This window comes from Pocillopora damicornis, chromosome 2 (assembly GCF_964200805.1).
Source record: "Pocillopora damicornis chromosome 2, jaPocDami1.2, whole genome shotgun sequence".
Taxonomy (NCBI): domain Eukaryota; kingdom Metazoa; phylum Cnidaria; class Anthozoa; order Scleractinia; family Pocilloporidae; genus Pocillopora; species Pocillopora damicornis.
The window spans coordinates 21,061,202-21,085,438 of record NC_142671.1 but is presented as its reverse complement, the minus strand read 5'-3'; the positions used below and the strand labels follow the sequence as shown (position 1 = coordinate 21,085,438).

At 37.4% G+C, this 24,237-nt stretch overlaps 1 protein-coding gene and 2 long non-coding RNA genes across 8 annotated transcripts; 2 read left to right on the top strand and 1 right to left on the bottom strand.

Annotated features, from left to right (window-relative positions):
* The first annotated feature begins 768 nt into the window (after window positions 1–768).
* LOC113683982 (uncharacterized) lies at window positions 769–8,571 on the top strand. 2 transcript variants are annotated; one of them, XR_016183817.1, is made up of 4 exons: window positions 769–2,667; window positions 3,624–4,155; window positions 5,475–7,231; window positions 7,723–8,571. It is a non-coding gene; the product is annotated as an uncharacterized LOC113683982 (long non-coding RNA). The 2 variants fall into 2 exon arrangements; XR_016183816.1 differs by having other exon boundaries at window positions 5,471–7,231.
* Window positions 8,572–8,723: 152 nt separating this feature from the next.
* LOC113684002 (uncharacterized) lies at window positions 8,724–19,047 on the bottom strand. Of its 3 annotated transcripts, none has more exons than XR_016183815.1 (5): window positions 18,910–19,047; window positions 16,122–18,605; window positions 12,071–12,374; window positions 11,518–11,673; window positions 8,724–10,226 (listed from the first exon to the last, which is right to left on the bottom strand). It is a non-coding gene; the product is annotated as an uncharacterized LOC113684002 (long non-coding RNA). The 3 variants fall into 3 exon arrangements; XR_016183814.1 differs by lacking the exon at window positions 18,910–19,047 and having other exon boundaries at window positions 8,724–9,245; window positions 10,083–10,213; window positions 16,122–17,567; XR_016183813.1 differs by lacking the exon at window positions 18,910–19,047 and having other exon boundaries at window positions 8,724–11,225; window positions 12,071–12,136; window positions 12,238–12,374; window positions 16,122–17,567.
* On the top strand, window positions 17,586–23,681 carry LOC149050294 (uncharacterized). Of its 3 annotated transcripts, none has more exons than XM_089196904.1 (5): window positions 17,586–17,712; window positions 19,791–19,825; window positions 20,032–20,090; window positions 20,758–22,648; window positions 22,992–23,681. In XM_089196904.1, exons 1-5 carry the CDS (start codon window positions 17,685–17,687, stop codon window positions 23,367–23,369), a joined length of 2,391 nt encoding a protein of 796 aa, XP_089053030.1. In that variant the 5' UTR covers window positions 17,586–17,684; the 3' UTR covers window positions 23,370–23,681. The 3 variants fall into 3 exon arrangements, with proteins under 3 accessions (XP_089053030.1, XP_089053031.1, XP_089053029.1); XM_089196905.1 differs by having other exon boundaries at window positions 17,664–17,712; window positions 20,036–20,090; XM_089196903.1 differs by lacking the exon at window positions 17,586–17,712 and adding an exon at window positions 19,118–19,521.
* Window positions 23,682–24,237: the final 556 nt, after the last annotated feature.

Genomic DNA, 24,237 nt, shown 5'->3' with positions numbered 1-24,237 from the left:
GCGAGGTCTACTGGACTGAGCGCAAGGAGGTACCTACGTCACGGAAGGAAGCCATATTTTTTCCTGTTCGGCCCGACCGCAGTGATCAATAAGCAATTAATCAAATGAATACTAGGTGCTAAAAATTTAGAAAATTTCGTTTCAACCTAATAGAGCAAATACTAGCATATTAAAGAAGGGCGTATATTGGAGAAGTACTAAAATGATTATCAGAAAAAAACTTTTCCTTTTTCTCCTTCGTCATAATTTCCCATTTATTTTTGGTTGGAGTCCGCGATTTCAATTCACGTTCTCGGAATAGTCAAAAGAGCCGTTTGAGTGCAATGTGAATGGTTTTCTTTCGAACCGGCTCACGTCATCCCGTCCTGCACTGCACACGTCAGCTTTCACTGCGGAATTGCGCGCGGAGATCCGGACATACGGGTCATTTGACATGTTTGATAGCTTATTTATAAGAATACGACTGAATTACGACAGCTATTTCTACCAAGGGTAAGGATGCGTTATGGTTTTCCGTGACCCGTGCCCTCCCACATAATCTATCACACAAGAATGTTCCTTTAAGGTTCCAGTTAAGCACTGTGACAACAACAATGGGAATGAAAGAACTAGAGAGTCAGCGGGCCCCTTTGCCGAAAAACATTTCTGTAATCCAGCCTTAGAGGCACATAGCGTTTAAGTAACAATAGACCAGGGTTCTGAATAAGGCCAAGAATATATAAACTATAATTTAAAAATACTCTTTTAACAGCAATACTCTTTTAACAGCAAAGTCAAAGTTGTAAATTAAACTCATTCCAAAAGAAGAGGCGAAGAAAATCAGACGAGTGACCTGGATTTCAATTAATCAAGAGGCCAGGCCAAGAGAAGCAGCTTATCTATTGCTGTTTATTTTTTCCTCTGGAAGCGTTCCTAGAAGAAATTCTTTCTGTCCTCAAGCTGTAAAAATAAAAAAAATAAAAAACCTCAAGTAACACAGTACAAGATAATGTGTTTCTGCTCATTTTTGCCTATTGTTTACAATTACACCTATATACCCACTGAGATTTACACACCGTAAAGGCGCAAAATAAATTTTCATCCCCAAGCTGATCGAAAAAGCCGAGAGCCAATCGGATGGTGCCCATTTTTCACGAGTGCGGAAAACGATACGTCACTCGTCGGTTTGTATCGGAAATCTCACCCTTCATCGCCCTTCAGTCGTCATTTCGTCCTTCAGTCGTCATTTCGCCTTTCAGTCGTCTTTATCACTTCACCCCCAATTAAATAAAAGAAACGTGATAATAGCTATGCTTCCACCATGAGTTCCACAAAACCCTTTTATTCCCAAAATTGATGGGCGTAAAAATTTTCCTCTCATTAAAATATTTGATTCATCCCACGATCATATAACTTAAGGGCAAGCTGATGCGTAAAGTTTTTACTTAAATTATAAACATAAAGAAATAAATGAAATAAATGTAGGCACGCAATGCGTACGCAAATGAGTCCCATCTTCTGTACAACTATAATTTCCACGGCAAAAGCAAAAGGCAATGTTCAAGATTAATTCGCTTATTTTAATTCTTATACTTGCGTAGATGTAAGAGAAGTTTGGAACAGCTAAATAACAGAAGAGAAATTCTTCTGCTTCTTTTTTCTCTTTGGCTTCCATTTAAGAATGAAATGTGACAGTCACCCTGTCACCATCTCCCTCTCATTTTCTCACGGTTATGTTATAAGGGGCGTCTTGTTCTTTCCACTTCAAGGTTGAGAAACAGGTCGATAATAATGTTGAGATAAAGTCAGAAAATAAAAGTTGAATCAGTCTTTAAGTCAGCTTAATTCACCTTCCCTGCGTTTCTCTGTGTTTTCCGTTTGTTCACTTTTCATGTCATCTACCAAGGAACCTGTTTAATTTTAAAGAGGTCACATCTAGCTTCTGATGGTGAGCCTTAGCTATAAAATGTTCTTTAAAAAAATATGTAAAAAACGGCATGAGGTCGGGTAGTGTAGTGGATTTAACTTGCGAACGCTAAGAGCTCGAACAGAGTTCGGCGCCGCGCTAAATTCCAGTACGTGTCCTAAATTTTCTTTTGGATTTTTTTACCAAATCGTCTTCTTTCTCCTTATGAGAAAGAAAAAAGCTCACTGTTTATAGGTATGGTGACAAAGAGAAAAGGAGAAGGGAGCAAATTTTCTAGAACCTTTTCATTGAAGTATTTGGACTGTGATCATACAAAAATCGTCTGGGTTCGAGTAAACATTTCTAAAATTACAATTTAAGAATGGTTGCACCTCCCTATTGGACTTCACTAGGATAAAATTCAGGCTTCAGCATGAAATCCTTTTTCCTTTTCGGTGGAACGAGACTAACCGAGGAGCTTAGAGTCGATTATTATGAATCCGCCGTTTAAAGCAGAAAACTAATTTGAATTACAAATATTGTAAAATTAATATTCATATTTTCGCTCAGTCTTGCACGTGGAAGAAGCTTACGAGCTGCAAGAAATTTCAGCGTCTTTTCCTGCTTTTATGGATTCAAGAGACCCATTTTTTACCTTATTACCTTGGATATCGTCAGTTCTGTCAAGGTCAGCGAGTGTTTCATTTGCTGAATCGCGGGGTTAACATTTGATCGTCGTCGAGGATTCATGACTTTTTTATTTTGTCCAGACTTTTCTTCAGGTAAATAACCTACGTACAGATATATTTTGATGGAATTGCAGTGCTCGTGTTTTTCGTTGTTTCTAGAGTAAAATTCATTAACTTATTCGAATGTAAGAAGGGAGGGCAAGATCACATAGCACAGGATAAGACAAATACTCAATGTCAGTCGCCATGACAGTTCCTTGCTCGTGTCTTTCATGGGATGCCGAGAAATTCGTTCGTTATTCTTTTCGCACTTATCACTTGTTTCCTTATTGTCCATTTCATTTCTGTATTTATTTGTCAAACTATACACAATTTTTATGCTTCTAGTGTTATAACATTAAGTTTGTTTTAAACGCGCTTGTTATTTCCCTTTAATCAATATTTATCAATCCCTTTAATCAATATTTAGTCTGTAGTGACTTTCTGTGATGTTTTTTAGTGTACATTATTAACAAGTAATATCATGATTTCTCTCGCAATTTGGTGTACTAAGCATTTGTAAATTTTCCAAAGACTTCATATTGCACTTGCCTTATAGGTTCGTCCAATTTTGTTGTCTTTGAAAAATTTACTCGTTAACACTAAATTGCTCTCGAAGTCATGTTATTGCCTATACTTATTTGTACTATCAGAGGAACCTGTCTTAATACTTTGGAGTAGCCCGATATGTATTGGCATATTGTGGGTTCTTATTCTCCTGGCCATTTCATCTGAACGAATCGATCTCATATGCAAAGACAGATGTTTATCTAGAATCTCTTTTTAAACCAGTCCTTGTGATGCTTAACATAACGGCACCTCATTACTTTAGACTCGTAGATTGTATGATAATTTTTTTTTTCGAGCAGAAAACTGGTTTTCTCCCTTAATTCTGCATTAAATATGAGGGTTCCACGTATTTATATACACTAGTTTAGCTTAGTTTTTATGAACAAAGAGCTCACCTTCCGAAAGGTTTACATGTATTCTTATGGTATTCACTTTTTTAGCATCAAACATAGGATGAAAAAGTATCGAAATCAAGAAGATCAAGGGATAACATCGGACAAGGTTGGTTTTTAAGTTTTATAATTATTTTACTCATCTCATCTTGTAAATCTTTACAATAATGACAAGCTACTAAAGCTGAAAAATAGAGAAACAACAAAAGAAAATCAAAGCTGGCCATTTTATTCAATTTCTGAACTCTTTGATGTTCGTCTTATCAAGGTAACTTGCCGTAGTTTACATTGCTATTGCTCAGCTCATGAACTAAAGCTCCTGCTCTCAGTGTGTCTTTTGGTAGTGAAACACTGGTACTATAAATGAAATAAATCTGTTGTCCCCCAAAATGGTTTTTAAACCAATCGTCTGTCATCAAAAACTCATCATAGGACTGCTTAGGCCTCTAAAAATGTTTTGTAACGATAGTTAACAATGTAAACCCTTTTTTTTCCAAGAAAAACTGCAAGAAAGAAATGGGAACCCATCGAAATGAAGAAATTCAAGGGAGGAAAGAAAAATTAGACGGATTCTAACAAGGTTAGTTATTTGGCTTTTTATAGAAAATTAGGTATTTGAGCCTATTAGTCTATGTTGAACGATCTAACCTGGATTTAGCGAATATTTGTAATTAAAAAAATTACATGTATCAATAAGGAAGAGAAACTGCAAACGAAGAAATGAATCTGGTTTTGTTTTCTGATTTCTAAGACCTGTCTCTGATTAAGATGGCTTTCAGTTGTTTACAGCACTGCTCGTTTATCGAATCAACACCACCATGAATACTTTTTTTATCTGTTTTTATGAAACATTGGTATCAAATGAATTCCTATCTGATATATTTTGCATCTAATGACCAGCCATCTGACCTATCGTGCTACCATAGCAACGGTTTAGTCTGCAAAATTATCTCTGAGTTTTAATATCAGAAAATAATGGTCACAAGAATCTCGATAGTCCCATTTTTTTGCCTGCTATCTTGCAAAGTGTAAACATTTGACCAGGTATAATATCATGATTGTGGCAAGCCACGCATGAGGTCAGACATACTAACGTACGCTTCTTATCTGCCAGGAGGTACTTCTTCTACCTGAAGTCTACCTCGTCAAAAATTGCTTGTGAATTCTTAATTAAACGATGAGTTAAAAAATCGTTACAAAGGAGAAGAATATTTAATTATTAATTACGGAAGTTTAACACTGAAAACTCTGTTTGAAGTCAGTTTATTCTAAATGGATATAATGGGGCAACAAGAGGGACATTGTTTTTTAACATTATTCCCTGGCGGGTACGTGCTTTACCGAGATAACCACCTTCTTAAAATCATATTGAAAGCAATGGTATTCAAAGTTTCACTAAAATAAAAACGAACGATAAAGCACGACGTTTCGACCAAAATTCGTTCATTTTCAAGTGAATAGTAAGAATGTCTCGATGAATATATATATATATGTATATATATATATATATATATATATATATATGCGTGAAAGGAGTGTAAAAGTTTTTGGAAGTGTAAATTTGGACTCAACTCGTGAAAAGGTTTTTAATTAGCTTCTAATTATTCTCCTCTTTGTAGGTTCTTATTGCCCGTTTGCACTTCAAAGAATTTTACACTTCTTTCACGCATATATATAGATATTCATCAAGATATACTTACTATTCACTTGAAAATGAACGAAGTTTGGTCGAAACGTCGTGCTTTATCGTTCGTTTTTATTGTCAAAAGTTTTACTATATCGCTATTGACATAATTAATTATGAATACTGGGACAAGAGCAAACCTCATTTACACTGCACAACTCAACACTGTCTTTTGAAAGGGTCATTGATGATTTCTTTGTTTCTTTCCAAGGTAGAAAGATATTCTCCCGCGGCTTTTGGAAGTGCAGCTGATTTCATGAGATAAGTATTGACCTAGGATATAAAATAAACGAATACAGATGTTGTTCAGTCTAAGTAAAACACTTAAAATATACACAAAGACTTAGTCCTACATTAAAGAGGAAAGAAAAATTTGTTTTGGACTCTGGAGTGTCTTTTTACAAGAGATGGGAGACTTAAGGCTGACACACCATGGGGCATTGTCACCGTACAACCTCTTCCCTAGTCTTGATCTGTGATGCAAAGACTTGATCCTCAAAAAATGGGGTAAGACTGTTTCGGACACTGGACAGTCTTTATGTGCTGATCGGATATTTGACTTTGTACAAGAGATGGGAGACTTAAACCTGGCCCTTTAAAGGGTTGGTGTCACCCAAAAAGTCTCTTCCTTAGTCTTGGTCTGTGATGAAAAGACTTCGTCCCCAGAAAAGAGGATAAAACTGTTTCGGACACTGGACAGTCTTTATGCGCTGATTGGATGTTTGACTTTGTACAAGAGATGGGAGACTTAAACCTGGCCCTTTAAAGGGTTGGTGTCACCCAAAAAGTCTCTTCCTTAGTCTTGGTCTGTGATGAAAAGACTTCGTCCCCAGAAAAGAGGATAAAACCGTTTCGGACACTGGACTGTCTTTATGCGCTGATTGGATGTTTGACTTTGTACAAGAGATGGGAGACTTAAAGCTGGCCCCTTAGGGGGTCGGTGTCACCCAAAAAGTCTCTTCCTTAGCCTTGATCTGTGATGCAAAGACTTGGTCCCCAAAAAAGAAGATAAAACTGTTTCGGACACTGGACTGTCTTTATGCGCTAATTGGATGTTTGACTTTGTACAAGAGATGGAAGACTTAAACCTGGCCCTTTAAGGAGTTGGTGTCACCCAAAAAATCTCTTTCTTGGTCTTGATCTGTGATGCAAAGACTTGGTCCCCAAAAAAAAAGGATAAAACTGTTTCGGACACTAAACTGTCTTTACGTGCTGATCGGATGTTTGACTTTTTACAAGAGATGGGAGACTTAAAGCTGGCCCCTTGGAGTTGGTGTCACCCAAAAAATCTCTTTCTTGGTCTTGATCTATGATGCAAAGACTTGGTCCCCAAAAAAGAGGATAAAACTGTTTCGGATTCTGGACTGTCTTTACGTGCTGATCGGATGTTTGACTTTGTACAGGAGATGGGTGATTAAAAAAATCTAAGGAAAGATTGAAAGATAGCTCATTTTAGGTAATATTTCATACATTAAAACTTAAAAACAAGGAGGAAGAAAAAAATTAAGATTGTTTTTGGATATTTTTATTCAAATACAGAATTCAAGGAAGAGTGGGAAATTCGATGTATATTTACGTCTTGCATTTCAGTGGGATTGAGACGGCCTCTATGAGATGTGCAATGCAAGTGGTTTGTTATCATTAGGAAGCTGGAGTCTTTTTTTTTCCAACTAATTCCATTAATGGATTGCATGTGCTTTAATATAAATCAAGGAGCATCGCCATCGTGTTTTTGAATCGTGTTTTCGCGGCACAAAATTTCAATTAATCTGAACGAAACTACAGAATTTAAATGAGAAAGGGTAAATAGACACCAAACATTCTGATTTGAAGAGATAGCCACAAACTAATTAAGAACAACAATGGCTAAGGAGAGTTTCGTACAGTATTATTTCATTAGTTATATACAATTTTCCTCTTTCAGATACCGGGAAGGTAACAAGTTCAGAAATAATGCAATGGTAGACGAGTGGTAAGTGTAATTACAGTTAAAAGAAAACTTTTTTTAAAGCAGACTCCTTCATGGAAATAGTTTTCGAAGTATTTGGATTGAATCCCTGTATCCCTCGTTTTTTTCTTCTTCCTAAGCAATTTCTCCAAGACACTTCAAATGAGGCCAAAATATTTCCTACTGTTAATTGGCGCGATAAAGATGGAGGTGTGTTGAATCTCAAGCGGTGGTCTAGCAATTAGCTTCTTTTGTGTCACATAGAAGAAAAAAAAAATATTCAACCAGAACTATGTCTTAAATTGCTATCATTTCGTTTTTTTTGTTTGTTTAGTTACGGAAAGATAATTTTAAGATAAAATGTGGACTTAGATTGCGGTGATTTACCTGTTGTGACATAGTTGAACGGAAGCCTCTGTCATTCTTCATAATGGTCCATAAATTGTCTGTGAACTGTAAACTACTAGAACTGCCTATTTGTTAATAGATAATAACCACGTGCCTTTCTTTTTCAGTCACCGTGGTGTAAAAAAGAAGCTCAACGAGACGTGAATCCATGTTATACTCTTAAACGAAGTGCAGTCTTTATAAAAGTATTTTACCTTATGTTAATAACATCCATTTTAAACGCATACGTTTCGTGTGACCAAACGTCATGCCGTTTTTTTCAAGGTTGATCTTTTCTCTGGTGGGAGGACTTGTCAGTGATAGTGGCTGTGTGTACCATAACAAGTACTGTCAAAGAATTTTCGTCCTTCGTTTCTACATAGGTTAGACCACCTCAATAAAGAAACCGAAGACAAATATCATCCTTGGTGAGGTGAATAGCAGACAGTGTTCTAAACTATTCGTAAGAGTTGTCTGCCTTACGGTACCAACATCTTTTAATTACACATATGTATTATGGCAGAGGTTTGGTGAGAAGGGGTTTTAAATCCTGTAAAGTAAAATATTTGCAAAAGCTGTCTTCCTTGTGGTAATAACATCGTGTCGTGCGCATGTGTGTTAAGACAGACATTTGGTTGCACAAAACGCATATGTTTGAAATTAAATGTTACTACCACAAGGTAGACAACTTTTGCAGAAGTAAGAAAACTGTTTGCAAGAGGTGGGTGTGGTGGGGGAGGTTGGATGGAGAAAAAAAACAACTGTCTCAAATTACTGTAATATTACTGTATTAAAAGATTGTAAGAAAGAGATTGTAAGAAAGAGATGGTAATATTACTACTGTAATATATATACACATATATATAATATATATTATTATATATATATATATATTACTACTGTAATATATATTAAAAGATTGTATTGTAATACTGTGCTGTAATATTAATTAAGTGTATTAAAAGATGCGTGAATCACAGGGTGGATGACTTCTCAAGAGCTAAGATTTTTTTTGGTTTCCTTTCAAGGTTAACTTAAGTACCGTCTAATAGGGGCGGGTGTGGTGGGGGATGGCTGACGGATTGAACCCCACTTTTTCACTTTATTATCTGAATTGGGGGTCGATTCGGTTCCTTAGTATTCAGATTTCTAAAATTGATATTTGGCTCTGGTCCTATGTTTAAGGTGATCGTGTTCCTTGCTATCCAGCTTTGGATGGTCGAACAAAACTGCAAAACAGGAAAATGAAATAATCAAGACCAAGAATTCAAGTCATAAAAATGTTAACTCCAAATTTTTTGCCTTCCTTTCCATGGTCTTTTGTATTTAAAATAAAATTGAAGATTAATAATGTCGAAGCTATCAGATTAAAAGTTCAAGATTTCCAAGAGAGATTAAAAATACTATTTACAATTACAGTCTTTTTCCTTATCTGGCAATCTGAAGTAAACTACATAACAATTGTATTTAATCAACAGAGGACCAAGAGACGTCAATCTTCAAATTGGCTTCTCTGTCGAGCAAACCTTACTCCATAGTGTAGAATGAACTTTTTCTTGATGTTATTACTATAGAAGCTTTTCTTCTTATAACAAACTGCAAGCTAATGCTCTCTTAGGTCCAATCTTTGTCATTTGCTTCATCCAGCAATCTGCAGTAAGGTTTAAGATTACAAAGGTAAACTGTGCTCTCATGTGAACGGGCAGGAAATAAACATAATATCCTTAAATACGAAACCAGGTTCAGTGCACTGTTTAAGTCTTTGAGTCGAAAAAACCATAAGTACAAATTTATTAGAATGAAGAACGCATCGTTTATGAAATAAGTAAACAGCGATAGAAAGAACAAACAGAGAAGGGCGAAACTGTAAGCGGAGAGCTCTCAAATCACTGGAGTAGAGTGAATTCTGCTTTAGGCAAGGAATTGCATATTACAACTTGCGTTTTACACGTAGCTTTCTGAAATGCCTCCGCAATTCTAGCTGCAGTAAAGCAAATATTTCTGTAATTATTGATAACACGAAAAACAATTTTGGCGAATTTTAGGCCATGGAGATCCACTTTCGGAGTTGTATGACGTGAATTTGACTGATTCGATTTCATTTTATTCATTTTTTTGGACACTAAAATGGATATTGGTTGATTTTCTAATTACTAGAATTACATGTTGAGGATTAAACAAAACTAATTGAAATTAGCGTATTCTCTATAATTTGGGTTTGACTACAAATTTCAAGAAGTTCACCTAAGCCAAACCTTGCAGTTATTTTGGACCTTTATGCAGTTCAGTTTTACTATGCCCTTAGACGGTTAAATCCTAATAATGTCATTGAGATCTAACCAAAAGACTGCTTATGCAAGCAGTTTCAAGTAGTGACAATGATAAACGATCAAAAGTAAGTAGATAGTATCCCACTGTCAAACTGAACGTCTAAATTGGTTTCTGTAAAAGATAACCATGGACTCAGTAAAATGAAGAACTTTTTAACCTGTAATCAGTATACCATCATATCATCTTGTAACCTTCAATTCCAGTAGACATCATTGACCATTCTTCCATAACTGCAATCTTCAAATAAACCATTGTCCACTTGAAAGAGACAATTTCAGCAAAATTTATCTGCGGATGAAAACTAGTAAAATATTAAGTACTATACATCTAAGGTGAAAAAAAACTTACACTAGGAAATAAAGCAGAGTCGAAGTAAACACCATTTCACTGCCAAAGTAAACTCCATGTCGCCAGTTTCCCCACCACCCCTCTAAAGAGGAGAGAATTCGCGTAATTCTATTCCAACCGAAAAGTATTGCTGATTATTCTGGCCCAAAAAATGATGATTATATATCACGAACACAGCACAATCATATGGGCATTACGTCACAAGGATAACTTTCCCAATGGCAAAGCAAGTAATGCAACACTTCCTTACCACACAGCTACAGGCCTTTACGACACATTTGATTCGTAAGAGCGAATAGGAACACAAAAACTGCTTAACTGTGGGATTCGTTTTGGTAAAAGATATTGCCGTTAACAGACTTGACTTCCCCGAAAGGCAGCTAACCTGTCTTCTATCTCAGTGCCCCCTCACCCCCTCCTCCGGAATAAACCATCAACAACTGAGTCCAGGAAAACAAACTTCCTTTGAGATAGATCTTCAAAACCCCTGAGCAAATCTACGTGCGACGTTCAACGGGGGCGGGGGCAATCAGGTTCCTACTACAATATTTATCAATCTAACCATGGTTTCTCTCCATGGAAGCGAGACAAACAACGGTTATCTTTGAAGACTTCTGAAGTTGAGAGGCAATCAGGATTAATACCTTCCCCCAATAGAGAAATAAAATGATAAAAACCCATGTTCACCCTTCAATCTATTTTTCCACCACGATACTTATTTCCTTTAATATGTTTTACGACTTATTCATGAGTTTGAAAAATATTGATCAAAAGAAATCGAGACAACCTCTTTTATTTTTCTCTCAATGCGTCAGCGGGTGGTACCCGACAAATCCTGCGATATGATTGGTTCCAAGAGCGAGAGGTATTCTCCCATAGCGGAAGGTATACATTGCGTGATGAGTCGACGAGAACATCCATCGTCTCGTTGCAATTCTCATAGATGAACTCGCTGGTTACAGAAATTTTGCAATTTAGAACCCCCGTTGCGAAAAAGAACAGCACATTATTCCAACTAAGTTGCCCATCTTTACACTTCGTGTATGCAGAGGGAATCAAAACGTGACATAAAAAAGCGTGAATAAAGACAACGATATCGGAGCAGACAATTCTCCTGCTTGTCAAAAAGTTAGCCAGCCAGCCAGCCAGCCAGCCAGCCAGCCAGCCAGCCAGCCAGCCAGCCAATCAGTCAGTCAGTCAGTCAGTCATTATATTGTAGCACATGATGAAACTAAATGACTTACATGAGTTCCAAGGAGACAGGCCCTATGCCAATTTGCATCTTGACTCAGTTTATCCATGCATGTGCAAGGACAGGCACACAACAAAAATCACTCATCAATATGAACAGCTACTAGCCACATAGCAAATTAGAGGTTTGATCTCCTCATGTAAAAGTCCTATCATACATGAATAGTAAAAATTAATATTTAGTGAGTGTAAATATAATATTTGAATCTATGAGCCTCTCAATTAGTAATAAAAATTTAAGACCTGTAAACAGTAAAAATAAAAAAAAAGTGAAGCCTCAAAATACTAAAAAGATGTTTAACTTATGACCCTGAATAGAAGAAAACCCAAAGAAGCCTTGGACTTAAAATTATAGTAAAACCCTGAATCTGTCCACCTGGGAAAACCAAAAAGACTTAAACATAAATTTAAAAATCTTCAAGTGAAAAAGTAAATACATTAAATAAGTTCTGTTAAAGCACTTGTTGGAACAATTTAATGTGGTCCACTCAATTTAACAGTACTATAGTAAAAACAAACAAACAAACAAAAAAACTCCAGTCATACCTCCCAAATTAAAAGGGTTGTGAGCCAACAGCTTGGTGAAAGAACTCCTTGCATATCCACTAGCATCTAGGATGACAACATAGAGCCAACTTCAACCACATCCATATATTTAAAATTTTATAGAAAACCATGAAACTGAAAAATAAGTCACCTTTCATTTACTCAACTCAACTCAATTTTTCCTTTAAATTCGTTCTTCTGCGACAAGCATAGCCTTTGCTTGGTGCTGTCGCGATTAAGGCTTGTGTAGACTTTAGGCTACCTTTGCCTTCCAGAAGCCACAATATTATGCAACCTTTGACAACTGTAAAATAAGAAAGCAGGGGTTGGTAAGTGACAATTGCTGGTGTATTCTGGTGCCATTGCCTTGCAGTCAATGATCAAGAAAAGGCTAACATCTAGACAACCTACTTGGATCAAGAACGAAGATAAAAGAATGTTAAAACGCACTTTCCATTCAAGTGAAATCAAATTAAATTTCATTCACGACGGTAACTACAGCAAGATTTCAAATAGAAATCATTGTTGTTGTCAGTCATTATCAATCTCCTAATACTCTTCACTGTCATTTCTTGGCTCAACATGTTCTACTGTCATCCTTTTATGGTGAATCTTAAATAAATACACTCTATTAAATTACAACATGCAACACTCTTTAATGGGAACAAATTGCATTCTATCAGTGTCACAGTAGCTTACTTTGACCTTATTTATTTGCCTCTCTAAGTACAATGTAAGTAGCCCATGCAGCCAAAGCTCTTCCAAAAGCTTTACAAAAACAATACATTAACCCTAGCTAGGTCTTGAGGCCTTCATTTTTCATTTATAGTCCAGTTGGCTGGCCAACTACTTGTACTGGTAGTCCAGTATTTCATAACAGTTACTGGTATATTGCACTGCCCCATTTGTTTGAAGGTTGGACAAAACTATCCACCAGACAAACTGCTAATTAATTTTCTGGATAATAACATCTGGGATATTGCCCCATCTAGCCTTCTAAAACCTCAGATCTGATCTAACACTTGATTTAGGGCTTCGCATCAAAGTACAACAGGAAAGACAGATCCTTAAAGGAAACAGTCCACAATTTCTTCAATGAATACTTGTTGTGAGTGACTATTTGAGTAGACATGTCCCTCCATAACAAGTAGTTGTATTGACTGAAAAGAAAATTAAGGAAAGGCTCAAATTAATAAACCTTATTCCCTGGTTTAATATATAATAGGCTCTTATTTTTTAAGCAATGAGCAAAATGTCTGGTTGAATTATATGTTAAACCATCATCATGATCAGCAGTTCATCGTAGGCGATGTTAACTGAGAAATGGTCAAGTGCTGCAGGAGTGTTGATGCACTAGATCAAAGTACATCATGTGCATATGTAGTGCATATGTTACACCATCAAATAAGTGATTATTAATCCACTACAGATTCACTTTTTTCAGTTTTGCAGTATTGCATCAATCACATTACACAAGCAAAACCATTTAAGTGTTTTTTTATGACTGACACAAAAATTTGAAGCCCTTTCAAATCTGTTGCTCTAAAAGTCAAGCAAAAAAATGTAATAAAACAAGTTTGGATTGATCAGTGCAGCCTTTTTGTTGCTATCCTTTCATCTGCATTTTACCATAGTCTACTGTGAAGTACAGTATGACCTTGTGCTTAGAAAAACGTGTTTCTAAAAAGAAAGAAACTTAACCCTTATGGAGTATCCAGTGATTAAAAGTGTCACATCCATGTGCAGCAAGACTCATTCTGTCACAATTTTACTAGAGTGCCATCAGTCTAAGGGATTCTTCAATAAAACTTTGCAGAGCCTTAACAACAAAAGTGCCACCTTCCCCAAACTATTAGTTTAGTTTAAAAAAAGTAATTTTCACAATGGTCTCTAAAATGAGTGGAAACAACCATATTCTTGTCAAGTCCTTAAGAAACCTAACTAACACTAAGTTCTTTGCAAATTATTGCCTCCATCTTCAGAAATAAAACCAGAAAAATGCAAATTGAAATGAATTCAAGTTTATGCTTATCCTGAAATACTTAAAAGAATTCAAAATTTGTGGACTTAATGAACTCCAGAAACTAAACAACTGGATAAGAGCATCATACCCACTCTTGCCTTGCTAAATGAATAGTTAATTATCAATGAAATATCACTGTTTTTGATTACAAACAAAATATGAATCTTAATCTGACTGCATAGAAATGTCCAGTAGCTTAGAAATATAATTAAGATTAAATTTTTTTCCAAGAACCAGGTAACCCTTTAAACCAGTAAAATGTAACCCTTATCAAAAGATCACCTTACAGTTTGTACAAAAACACAATCTTCACAATATCTATAGACCCCTCATGACACCTTATCTACAGTCACATGCTTCTTACTCTACAGTGAGTACTTCGCTGATTCATCTACTTTTGTGACTCCACCTATCTATGCACACAATCTCCTTATTTACTACTGCAAAGTTTGATATTTTACCATGAAAATTCTCTTGTTATGAATGTTTACCTAATTTGATGTGATAGCATGATACCTACACCCTGGTAATGGTATTCAAAAATTTTTAACACTTGTCCACCACTCTCATTCCTGTAATACAATCTCCTCAGCAATAAACATTCTCTGCACTAAATGTACCAGATTGTATGGAATGGAAAGCTACTACAGCTGAGATACATAAAAAAAGTCAGTTAAAGGAAAATCATAATCATTTAGTCATAACCAGAATAATCTATTGTGTGATTGATCAATCATTCAATTAATCACCAATCATATCATCAATTTCACGTACTTGTATCTGCATCCCTTTTTATAAAATAAATGATAATGTAAAACTTTCTATACACAGTGTTAAAGAGACGAGTCTTTACACACACAACACTGTGAAAATAATGTACCCTAGATTTTCGAGTCAGTCTTTTGAAATTTTTAAAGATACTTCTAGAGGGCATTGGGATGGACCAATAGATGACTAATATATGCAAATGCAAGATAATTCAATCCCTTGTGTGTAAGCGAAAATAATTTGCTGCTCCACAGGGGTGCCAGTGTAAGTACATTTAAATCAGACTTGTAAGCTGAGAGCCCTAAACTGTTTAGTAACAAGGCACACAATGCAGTTTTTCAAATGTACTGAAGCAAAGCAAGTTACAGTTGTTTAAATGACAGGTAATTCTTTGAACATCACCAAAGTAAGATCAAATATAAGTTCAATCAGTAGATATGATGTCCATACCATTATAGCTGAAATTATAGCTAAGGATTCCAGGTACTTTGGGTGTAACTTTGATAAAGCAACTGATATACAGCAACTTTCTCAAGACTGCTCTAAGCTTTCATTTGATTTCTTTCAAAACTTTCTTTCCCAAAATTTGAGTTACCAAACTTGGGGTGCCACTCATCTTTGAGTGCAGCTTACTTGCCAGTGTTTACAATACCTGTCTTATTCCTATCAATATCTGAAATGACATAATTATACTCTCTGACTGAAGCAGTCTTGGTACTACAAAATTTCCTATATGCTGAGGGAAAGATTTCACCTAGAAAAGCTGTTGCAATTGTCAGTGATCAATCAATTGTGAAGCTACCACTTTTCAGTAAGTTGAGACATAAGCATGAAGTTGGAGATGAGATGGAAGTTAGCACAATGTTTTAACCTTACTGATTTGCGCGATGTGCTGATTTGAGGCTGTTCTAAGGCAATAGAAGGTATAACAACTGAAAAGAGCACAGCCTTTCATTGGGATCACCAGGGAGGGGACATTGCGTGACGCTAAACCAAAAGGATCCACTGAGGGATCTACAGTGAGTTTCTGCCCCATACGAGAAAACTACATCGACTGTCACGCCTAAAAGAGCTCCTATCACAACAACAACATCACGTGTCCAGAGGTACCCAGATTTAAATTTTCAAATTTGCGGCAATACTCCTTCACAAAATATCGGAATAGTTCACCACTCTTAAGCCAACTAAGCCAATAATATCAAATATTACACTGATAAAATTAATTTAAAAACTGTAGTTTTTTTAAGTTTCTTTACCTACCTTTTGCTGTCAATTGACATCTGGCATGCACTTGGGCAACATGGTCTTCATATCTGTTTTGCGGCATCCTTCCATTTTATATTTAAATATCAGTAAGTAGAGGAAATTTGCGCAGAAGCTGAGGGGCTCTTTAGTTCCGGGCCTTGTGCCAAAGCAAGCTGCCATTTCCCTGCAGACTTCTCACAATATCTACCGCCATGTCCCGCCATGATGAAGTGAACCAGTCTTTTCCCCAGCTCTCCTCCCTAACGAGGAAACGCGCACGTTTCACGAACAACAATGTGCGAAAACGCGGTAAATTGCGGATACTGCGCGGAAACACGTAAGCTTTTTCGGACTTTCGAGGAAAGGGCTCCTCATAGTCATGTAGGGAGAATTTCCATCATTTTCCTTACTACTTCTAACATAAGAATATTTACTTTGGAAAGGTAAGGAATAAGGTTCAACGTTTACTAAGTTTCCAAGTCAGGAATATCCGCCGTTTTATCTTTCAGACTTCAGAGATGAAAAAGTGTGTATAATAATCATGATTTTTCATATTACTTTCATTTTGAAATCACTGGTGATCCTTGTGATCTGAATGGCTGTCATTGGTGCAATTTATTCAAGAATGGCACCTTTTTTGTTTTGAGTCGCATCTTTTTCCCAGCCAAAAAGGAAGCTTTATTAAAAGACAACCAATTGTTGGTTTAAAAAAACCAATCAATTTGCCTAAAAATGAAAACAACTTTTGCAACTTTCTACAAACTAGCTCACTAATTGATTAACAAAACATTTGTACAGACTTAAAACTCTTGAATCTGAGCGAATTAAAAAATGGATAAAATAAAGTGGTAAATTCATTGATAAATTCCTTGGATTAAAACCACATAGAACACACAAACATTGCAAAACATCACAAAATAGATTTTCCACCGGCATTTCATGTAGCACAGGAAAAGGAAAAGGACACAAGTAAGATTTTAAGAAGTGAACAAGGATTTCTGATTAGACAGCTAAAGACCAAATTTAACTTCCAAAATTTTCTTGACGTAACAAAAGCTGATAAGACATTGAACCACGCAAATACGTTGTTACAAATTATCCTACTAAAGAACGTGGCAGCTTGTTCTTGTCTTCGACCGAATTTACAAAGAGAAATTCAGAGCAAATCGGTCCAAATTTTCCCGCCAAAGTCTATACGAAAAAATTTTCTATAGCTTTTTTTAATTAGAAACAAGACAACATTTCCTGTGTGTATTTGCATTTGTCAACAAAATTGTAACAAAAATGCCTCAAAATGATAAAAATGGTATTCTAAAGGTGGTTGTAGGTGGTTTCAGGTGGTTTCAGGTGGTTTTGGTGGTTCAGGTGGTTGAAGGTGGTCGTAGGTGGTTGTAGGTGGTTTTAGTTGGTTCAGGTGGTTTTAGGTGGTTGTAGTTGGTTTTTGGTGGGTTTGGGTCATTCCATGTTTTTGCAGCTACCCGCGTTTTGTACCCGTTGGAGAGAACACATCAGCGCTCGATCACATCGCAACCTTCCTCGTCCAGGCTGGTCTCTCAAGGTGGCCCTGTCGACTCACTGATGGCTTCATTTCAAGAGGACCCCGAAGGTAATATGTTTTGTGTGGAGAGTAATTTCAAATGTTGAATTAGGGCTCTTACGATGGCAGCGACTTTGCCTGAATGTATTACATGTTTGTTCTAAATCGCCAAGCAAGAAGGTGGCTTAGCGGCTAACCATTTCTGGAAGTTTGGGTGTACTTCATATGAATTCGCCTTATTCTTGACATTTTAAATATTTTGTTGCTCGACTCACGGCCACGGTTTCACAAAGACTAAATGCCTGGCAATCTGAGATTTTTATCTACCTGGGTAGCGTTTGAACACATTCTATCTTTTCGAATTGTCTAACAATTACAAAACAATCAATAGTCATATACAGTTCAGCTGGTATTTGAAAATCGTATCAAGAAATGGTCCATTCCTATGCCTCAACTTTTCTATCAGCTTTTCCGATGAGCGTTACACAATAGTCCTTTTGTCCTCCTGGATAACGCTGAGGGAATCTAGCCGAAGCTAAACGGAAAAGTTCGCAACTTATCGGAATTCATGTCGGCAATAACAATTAAGCTGCACTGTGGAATTAGGTAAGGTAAATTTGCACTCGTCGGTGTTGCCATCGAATTGATGATAATGCGCTCAGTAATTTTTTGAGTTTGCCATAAGCGAGCGCGAAGGTGCGACTTTTTTCCTTAAGAATAACAGATATCGCACCCGTAATTCTTTTTCCCAAAACCTGTCATAGTTTCGAAATGAATTGTTCTTAGCATTTCAAGACTTAACAATTCACTATTTGAATCCAAACGAACGCTCTTATCGTTTTTCCCTGGCACTGGCTCTGACTCTCTTGTGCTTCTTTATTGTCGACCGCGCGGCACTTTGTGTCACTTTTATTTCTTGAAGCAACAAGCGAAGTCTCTCGCGTGTAAATCTCGAGTGAAGCCTGTCATAAAGAAAGAAACAGACTCGTGATTTAATAACACTTTGAATGTAGCCTGCATCGTAATCTAACCCCGACAAGTAACTCAACAAGGGGTTTGGTTTAGTTTGGTTCCCTCTAAAATTGTCGAAGATAGATGGACTGCGAACGCAACAGTTTATGATTGCAACGGCAAGTGCTTTGCTTCCCGGGACAAGCAATCCGATTCCAAACAGAAGATTTGCGACACAGGTGATCAACAGAAACATGGACCTGACATGAATACAACGCTCCCCCAAAAAACCTTTCATCAGTTACTTGCACTAACCTCTCGGCAGCATTCCACTTACTATCAGTAATTACTAGAAAATAAGAGTATTCAGTCAAGTGGACAATTAAGAAAATTAATCTCAATATACTGCCTGGTCAGGACATCCAGTTTTAAACTTCCTGACGTTTGCTCTCGTATCCAAGTTTATGGACATCCTGAATGCTAAAAAGATGATCGTAAGAGGAGGAGGCATGGGGGTGGGGGGCTGAGTTAGGTGCGGAATTACGTAAAATTGATTCAGTGCTTGAAAGAACGAGGCTTGTAACATATGCGCTGTTTTATTATTCTTTTGTTATTTTATCAGATGTAAATGAGCAGTAGGTGGCTTTCTGAAATCTTAATGATACGACCCCACTCCCCCCCTAGAGAGTGGGGTAGAGGGTTGCGTTGTTCGCTGACTGTTGACTTTTTCTTGGAACTACACTATTGCTTACTGAAATATTCATAAATTGATTTTGCTTTTGCCAAACACATTATTAGTGCCCGCACTCAATGTTCTGAACCTAGCTGAATTATTCTGATTCCCCTTTCCCAATTTTACTGAACATGTAGTTTGATTTTCAGCAATTGTATCTATATCCATGCCTTCTTCTGATGAAGATGAAGCTGGTAAGTAATTATGGCAAATGTCACTTCCGCTTCTTGGATCTTCAGCAGAGGATATGAGAAGGAGAACAAATGGGGGCTGCTTAATTGGCAAAACTGGGCTTCTAATTTGATAGAAAAAAGAGACAAATAATTCTGATTTCCACATAATTGTAGCGATTAAGCAGGGAATCTAAGAAAGTTCCAGTGGGGTAATGGCAGGAAAACTAGCACGTCCGCATAAGTTTATGAAATTTAGCAATTTTTTTAACCTTATGATCTTTTCCTTTTAGACTTTGTTGGATATCTTCCAAGTAAAGCTCTTAAGGTATGTATATCTTCATTTAAATATTGCAGGGTATGTGGACTGCTACACTTTTTAGCCAGTAATTGATATATCAGCAAAAACTGCCAGGATCACTCACTAGAAGGTTAACATTTTACGGGTTTTGTGAGGTGGGGCCACTTCAGTGCATGAGTTTACGACTTAAATGTTCATTTTATTAACGCTAACTCTTACTTTTCTTGATTTAGTTAGAAGAACCCACAAATTCAGAGAAAAATAATTTTACACAGAGGAACAGTCAAGTCAGGTACCCACGTGTTTTATAAAATAGTAGGTTATTTGGTTATTTCATAAACAACCAGTTCATTGTCTTAAATGACCTGTTGGTAACCTTACTTTACTAGGCACTGCCATCGCTGATATAATTCTATTCTCGCAGAAACCACTAAATCTGTTACAACATCGTAAAAGATTTGCCCTGAAATCTCAAAGTTGTTTTTCAAAGACTTGTTGCCGACATGGAAATATCTTAATTCAGTGTACTGCTAATAAAAAAAATGGAAGGAAGAAAATCACTGGTAAAAAACTCTTTTTCAACAAGTCTTGAAGGCTATAGAATCGTCGAAACTTTTGGCTCGGATTGGCTAGCTAGATGTTGCCGCGAACGGTGACCAACCATTTGCAATATGAAACTTTTAATCCACGAAGGCTTTGAGTTAACTCGCAAAAAATTTTACCTCATTAGCTTAACACTAAGACCAAAAAATCGGGAAACTAAACGTGATAGTGAGGTTTCAACTCGGTAGCCTCGTGGCACCGTTCGAGGATGCCCACCACCGCGCATGCACACAAAAAAACTGAAATGTTCCGTATGGGTACCCAGGCAATGGCTGGGCGTCGACCAGCTGCTACACTAGCAGCTCATTCTCATTCCCTCATTGACCCTCATTATATGATGTCCTATTACATTTCAGGGAAGAACAATTGCTGGGGGAAACTGATCACGAAACAATTCTTAACACCCTTCTTCAAAACCCCATAGAACTGAACTTAAAAGAGAAGCCTTCAGCTATAAGGGAAAACAAACTTTTCACCCTAGACATGAGGGAAATCCCCATATCCTCAGTGGAAGCAGAAGATAATGGTGCATATATATCAAAAGGTAATGCCAAGAGACTATTCCAGTACAATAGCGAAGGTTCCCGCACTGTTCACAAAAATGAGAACGGAGCATTTTATGCAAACGTCAAAACCTCTAAAGGCTACAGAAAGGAGTATATCCCTGAAAGTGAAGTTTATGAACTGACGAGGTATTACAAGACCAGCAAGTTCAATCCCCAGTTTTCACGTACAATTGCCACCGTCAAGGCCATAACAGATAAGGAACTCAAACCCTTTTACCTTGTTCTGTACAAATGGGCAAGAGGAGAAAGTAAAGAATTCTTTCTTTCGCGCCATGGGAACGCCAAAAAGCCGACTTCATCAGCATATTTTCGCAAAGACCCTTGCACATCTACAGCCATAGATAACTTGTTGGATGAGGGTATGCCTACAGATACAGTTTATAATACGTTGATCAAGGAAAAGACAACCACCGTCAGCGAGACAATACCAGGCCCAAAGATGTTTAAGAATAGAAAATACAAGAATATGAAGGCCACATCAACCAAGACCACACTGAAGCGTAATGAAGCGGAAACACTGATAACAAGTTTGCACACTCTGCCTCTCAACAGCAGTGTTACCTTCACAAAAGAACAATATATCTCAGTCAACTCGTCTCCCAACATGCTGAATGACATATATCGATTCTGCGTTCTTGGAAACAGTATTCTGAGAATCGATACCAATTTTGAGTTGGTCGATGGCCTATGGCTAACAGATACTACATACACGAACGAGTCCTTAATCGACCAGAGCAACAAGCATCCTGAATTCCCCGGTCCAAGCTTCTGGCATTTCAAGAAGAGTCGAGAGAGTTATCGAAGATTCGCTGGTGAACTCATCATTGCTAAACCAGAATTGTTAGGAATAAAGAAGATTGGCCATGATCTTGACAAAGCTATTGCTGGTGGTATGACTGACATCTTGAAGGATGCAGACAATGTTTGGTGTACGCAGCATAGTCAGGAACGTGACGCCCTCAAACTTAAATCCCTTGGCGCGAATGAAAGACCAAGGAACAGAATCATGACTGACATCTATGGGTCCCAGGATGATGTCCTACTACACAATGGCTTGGCAGACGCAGATGACCCAGAGGACTTCCAAATTATATTGGCACGTTTGGAGACTGTCTGGGAGAGCTTGGTGCCGGGGTTCCACCGATGGTTTACAAAGCATAGGTCGGAACAATTCAAGACTTGTCTTGTCCTATCTGCCCGTCAGAATCTGGGTATAACTGGTAGGTTCTACACCAATGGTTTAGAACTCAAACACCGACTTCAGAAAAAACGTCTTCGAGAAGATGAGATTCCAGAGGAGGTCGCCAATGTTACATCAATGCTGGAGAAGTGGACAACGGAATTCTACCTTGAGGAAGAAAGGGCTGTTTGTGGTTTGGGAAAGTATAGGCTTTCTCTTGGGTACGAACAGTTTCAAGTCGATCCAGTGAAGTGGAACAGGTGGAGCCTAGAAAGGCAAGCTCAACACCTATCAGCATTGCGTAACTTCACACCGAAGTCATATGACATGTATAAGAAACCCATGGTTACTGGAATTAAGTCATCTCCACAGAGTAAAAGAAGGAGAGTCCACTTGCCAGAACCAGAAATCTTCACCGACAGAGTTGAAGTTGGTGATGACACACCTCAAGCAGTCATCCCTATTCGAATCACAAAGAGTGATGACAAGACAAAGTGGCAGGTGAGAGGAACTCTGACTGCATTTGTTTATATCTATAAATGTGGCAAGCAGACTTAGAGAGGGGATGTTGGGACTAAAATGTACTGGGTTAATGGTGCAAACTCAAAGACCAACACAAAACTTGGTGGGAGTCACGTTGGTCATACAAGTGAAGAATGCCAGAGTTTAGCTCATACTATATAGCGAGCAATTCACAATCCTGGGATCCACTAGCCAAAAAATAGGCATTGTTATAAGATCTGGGATTTCTACAAGGGTAATTTTTCTCTGCTACAAACAAACAGATACATACGCAGACTGAGGTTTAGGTTTGTTACTCATCAGGTTCAATTTAATTTCATAGGTAGAGAAAAGTACAAATGCAGCTACTGAAGCAATGAACTTCCTTGACCCTGACAGGATATCGGGAAATCAGTACGAGCTTGTAAGCAGAGATGATTGCCCCAAAAGCGTCCAACGCTGTGAGCAATGCAGGGTGGCTTTTCATCAAGCGGATAAGGTTGTCGTCAAAAGTGTTAGAGTGCGGGAACGCACTGATAAGTCAGGAAAGACAGTCAAATATACCGGTAATCTTTACCTGCATTTTCTAACCAAATGCCTCTCTGAATATGACCAGAAATTCGCCTTTTCTGCTATAACGGTCCCCACACGCACCCTTACATTTCTACCTGAAGGAGGCAGGGCAATACTAGAGGCCAAGGGGTTGTATGTGGAGAAGTAACTCGCGTGTGAACCTTAAGCATTTTTCAGTAAGAAATTATTTACAAATCATTTCATTAAGCTGTTTCAGTTAAACATTTTGTAAAAGAAAATACAATGTTATTACCCTTAACATTGGGACAAGCTACGTGGCATTATCAATTTTATCTTCTTCATATTCGGGGGTTCGCTAGAGAAAAAAAGAGTTTACGGTATTTGTTTAAGAAAGACATTGAATTACTACAAGGATGTGTTAGTAAGTTTTGTTCAATTTTTGCAGCCACACAATGTCGTAATCTTGACATGAAATGAAATAAATGTGAAAAACACCAAATTTTCCCTTTAGAGTTGTTGCTATTTTCTAAAAGTTTTTAACAAATGAGTACATATATAGTGAAACTTAGAATGAAGCAACGGTTCCATGCCAATCATGCTCGGGGTATTTAGGTTGATGAAGATATTTACTTGTTAACGGTTTTCAGATGTTTTGTTATGTTCTGTGAATTAAAGAATGCGTTGCTACGCTGTAAACTTAAAGTTTTATTTCTTTGTTGCATTTGCTGTCTACTGATAAAATCAAATCTAACCATTCCAGGGTTATCGGTGCAATTAGAGGACTAAAAGGCCCTAACCATACAAACAATATTGATTCCATTTCCGAGAGCGCATGTCAGCGAAGAGTAGACACAGCTATTTACTTTGTGGACCTCTGAATAGGCAAACAGCACCCTTCACCCGATCCCATGGAAACTTCCTCATTTCGGTAGAATATTTTAAACAATATATAGATTTAGCCAAGCTTAAAACCGGAACTGCACAATTTCTGCTTGTTTTTAGTAATTTTGAAAATACTTGAGCGATCAGCGGCCATCATCCAAATTACGTGGGCT

Bases quoted from the DNA above. Each gene is read 5' to 3' on its own strand.
- LOC149050294 (XM_089196904.1), top strand. From the start codon at position 17,685: ATGGCTTCATTTCAAGAGGACCCCGAAG. The intron at 20,091-20,757 runs GTACCCACGTGT...ATTACATTTCAG, and splicing joins CAGAGGAACAGTCAAGTCAG to GGAAGAACAATTGCTGGGGG. The intron at 22,649-22,991 runs GTGAGAGGAACT...TTAATTTCATAG, and splicing joins ATGACAAGACAAAGTGGCAG to GTAGAGAAAAGTACAAATGC.